General features: G+C 37.0%; 1 protein-coding gene across 1 annotated transcript; it reads right to left on the bottom strand.

Moving 5' to 3' along the window:
• Positions 1-2905: 2905 nt before the first annotated feature.
• Positions 2906-3483, bottom strand: LOC114756114 (uncharacterized). The gene is made up of 2 exons (XM_028945031.1): positions 3402-3483; positions 2906-3258 (listed from the first exon to the last, which is right to left on the bottom strand). The coding sequence occupies exons 1-2, from the start codon at positions 3481-3483 to the stop codon at positions 2906-2908; spliced, it is 435 nt and encodes a 144-aa protein (XP_028800864.1).
• Positions 3484-3778: the final 295 nt, after the last annotated feature.

Genomic DNA, 3778 nt, shown 5'->3' with positions numbered 1-3778 from the left:
CACCACCAAGACTCACAACCGGTCTACACAAGCACACAAACATACAACCAATATATATTAGCCTTCAAACTAATAATGTGGCCAAAACAACACTTGGGGACACAAAATTCCTATCTCCCATCAAAACTCTACCCAACTCAAAGGGTATAACTATCAAAACAACACTCCAAAGTCCTCAAAGTCTATTAAAACATCAAGTCTCCTTCCAAGCATCAATTATAGTTCAAACCTCAAGGGCCCACTATAGGAATTCAACCTCCAACAACCCATTTGAACAATTAAGGTTCCAACAACAAATCTAAACCGATTAAACATCCAATTTAACCCTCCTTAACATAACCCAATTCACAAAACTCAAAATCAATCTCTACATTATCATCCTCAATCCCAAATCATCCAATTCCATAAACCCTAACTCCAAAATTCAAGATCCTTTAAATCCAAGGAAACTACACCGATTAAATACTTAAACTAACCCAATGCAATCAATTAAACCCAAAACAATCGGTCAAAAACCTCAGTTCAATCACAACTTAGAAAATCTAGGGTTTCACCAAAAATCCTCAGAAATTTCCAAGAAATTCCAAGAAAGAAAGAAGATTAGAGGTTAAAATCACTTACTTGAGGTAATGGATCCTTAGAAATGCCTTTCTCAAGCCTCCTCCACGAAACCCTAGCAGAGCTTCTCTCTCCTCCTTCAGATTTTCCAATTTTCGCACATCTGAACCCTCCAGCGATTATATAGAATCGCGACCTTTCGCCGCGGCGAACTCCATATTCGCCGCGGCGAACTAATCCCGAGAGGGATTACTCGCCTGAAAAAACCGACTTCGCCACGGCGAACTCCAATCTTTGCCGCGGCGAAAGCTTCCCGAGAGGAAACTCTCGCTCGCCCAGACAACCTTCGCCGCGGCATACCCTACCTTCGCCGCGGCGAAACCTTCCCGAGAGGGAAGCCTCGCTCACCTGAACAACTTCGCCGCGGCGTCCCCAAGACTTCGCCGCGGCCAAACCTGCCCGAAAGACATAGCCTACTAGGAACTCCCGGTTCGCCGCGGCGAAGTAAACTTCGCCGCGGCGAACATACCCTGAGAGGGGTACGTTCACCTATACCTCCAACAACCTCAAATCCAACCCAAACACCCAAATCAAGATTAAATTGCTAATCTATCCTCAAAATCAACCCAAAAGAGGCTATTAAAACCCGATCAAACTTAGGATGTTACAAATCATACATAATTTTTCATGTAGAATCCAAATATGCTAAGTTTCATGAAAAGAAAACTCCTCTCTTCCCAAATAGTGTTGGCCAAATAGGGTGACCTAGAAACCCTAAAGTTCCAACTTTAATTTTAATGCTTCTAAAGCTTGTTCTTTAAGTTCACCTTACACCATTTTCCATTTTAAACCCAATAGAAGCATCAAAACTCAGAAAATCACATCCCAGGGTAAAGATTCAGAGTTGGCTGAATAGTACACGCAACATCCATATCATATAATCTTTTTCAAATTTCAACACAACATCACTTGAAACAAGGTATAACCAATGTGTTTCAACTAGGTTAAACATCAAAGTCTTCCTCCCCTAACCCTAACACAATTTGACCAGCACCAACAACATTTTTCAACCATCCAATCTAAGAATACAAAACAATATACAAGAAAGAACATCTTACTAACCTTATATCCAAGCTTATATGATCAAAGCAGGTGGTTTTCTCTTGATTGCACTTCAAGAAAACAAATTGCAAGAACCTCCCTTAGGTTGGCCAAAATTGGTGTCTTGTGAGAGGGGTAGATGGCTAGTTATAAGCCAAGCCTCAAGCATTTGCTATCCAAGGTTAAACTAATTTCAATGATGATGTGTCAACACCCTAAACCATCTTGTACTAATTTCCCTTCTTAAAATAATTTTAATTGAAATGGATTTTCTAAAGTCAAAATCCTCTCCATACTTGGCTTGACAAATGGCATCTTAATCTTCTCCACTTCATAGCTTGACAAGTAACACATTATGAGCCAAGTAAAAGACAAGAGAGTGCTTTTTACTTTATTAGTACACTTTGCTCTGAAAACAATTTCTATTCTATAATTACAGTATCCTGGCTACTGTAATTATTTTCTGTCAGATCCATAATACATTCTTATTATTTTTTTCTTCCCAAAATGCTCTCCTTTGTTCCCATCGTAATTTTTTATCAATAGTAAAGAAGAAAACTATTTTTCTTTTCACAGTGATTTCTTTACTCGGGAAGACAATTAAGAAATCTCTGAACATTTAACGGGCTCCTTTCTACTTCATAATCTTTTATAATTCCTAGGAATACCTTATGAATTTTCTTAGAATTTAATTATCCTTAAAAGTATTTATTTGAAAATTTTCAAATAGAAGTCTCAGTTTGGCTTAAATAGACCTTAAATTCCCTAGGGGTAATTTCAGAATAAAACCACTTATACACTTCATATAATTTGCAAGGTACATTATCCCTATTTTTTCTCAATTTTCTAACCCTCAAAAATATTTTTCATAATTAATTTTTGACCAGTTTTCCTTAACTAGCCAAATTTTTAAAATTAAGTAGAAATTCATAATAATTATTTCCCATCAAAATTCTAACTTTTTGAGACTACTACACTCTCCAGGGGTTTTTCCCTTTCCATAATTATCCCATAATTCTTGGGGATTTCTAACATATTTTTTAAAATTACATAGACCTACCTATAAGTTTTGGAAATTATATTTTTACCCTGACACTAACATAACTTTAAGAGTTGTGTCTTCTCATTTCTTCCTATTATTCTGGCCCTTAAATTTCTAGAAATATTCTTACTTCTATTTACCAAATTACTAGATGTGACATTTCTCCCCCTAAATAAATTTCATCCTTGAAATTTAAAACGTACTTTATGGGAAATGTTTGGGATAATTTTCCTTTATTTCAGCTTCCATTTCCCATGTTGCTTCTTCTGGTGAAAGACCTTTCCAGACAACCTTGACCAACAGAATCTGCTTGTTCCTTAGTTGCTTGACATTCTTATCAATGATTCGCTCTGGTTCAACTTTGACATGAGCCGGGTTTAGGTGGTGCTTCTTCAGTTGGGAGACATAGAAGACATCATGGATTTGGCTTAAATTCAGGAGAAGGCCCAATTTGTAAGCTACTGGTCTAGCTTTGGAAAGAATCTGGAATGGTTCAACATACTTCGGATTCAATTTCTTAGTCTTTAGGGATCGACTGACTCCTATAGTTGGAGACACTTTAAGGAATAGATGATCCCTAACATCAAACTCTAACAATCTCCTTCTAATGTCTCATAGCTCTTTTGTCTACTTTAAGCTGTTAGGAGTCTTTGCTAGATAGCCTTAATCTACTAAGAGGTCTGATCCACTAAGTTAGGACCATACTTCCTTCTTTCACTAAGTTCCATCCAGTATAAGGGAGATCTACACTTCCTCCCATAGAGCACTTTGTACAAAGCCATTCGAATACATGAATGAAAATGGTTATTATAAGTGAATTCAGCTAAAGGCAAGTATCTATCCCAGTTTCCACAAAAATCAAGCACACGTGCTTGTAACATATCCTTTAACATTTGAATTATTCTCTTTATTTATCCATATATTTGCAAATGGTAGGCTGTACTGAATCTGAGAGTAATGTCCATTTCTTTCTGTAGAGAGCAGGGAAGAGTCACTACTATTTCCTAAATGGGTACTCTAGGTATTTCCAAATCTCTATAGACCCTAGAGATTAAGATAAGCCTACTTTCACTTGTC

This window comes from Neltuma alba, unplaced genomic scaffold (genome assembly GCF_004799145.2).
Source record: "Neltuma alba isolate B1F8T4 unplaced genomic scaffold, ASM479914v2 tig00001382_pilon, whole genome shotgun sequence".
NCBI lineage: Eukaryota > Viridiplantae > Streptophyta > Magnoliopsida > Fabales > Fabaceae > Neltuma > Neltuma alba.
The sequence above is the reverse complement of the archived record's forward strand: the minus strand, read 5'-3'. Positions and strand labels throughout refer to the sequence as shown.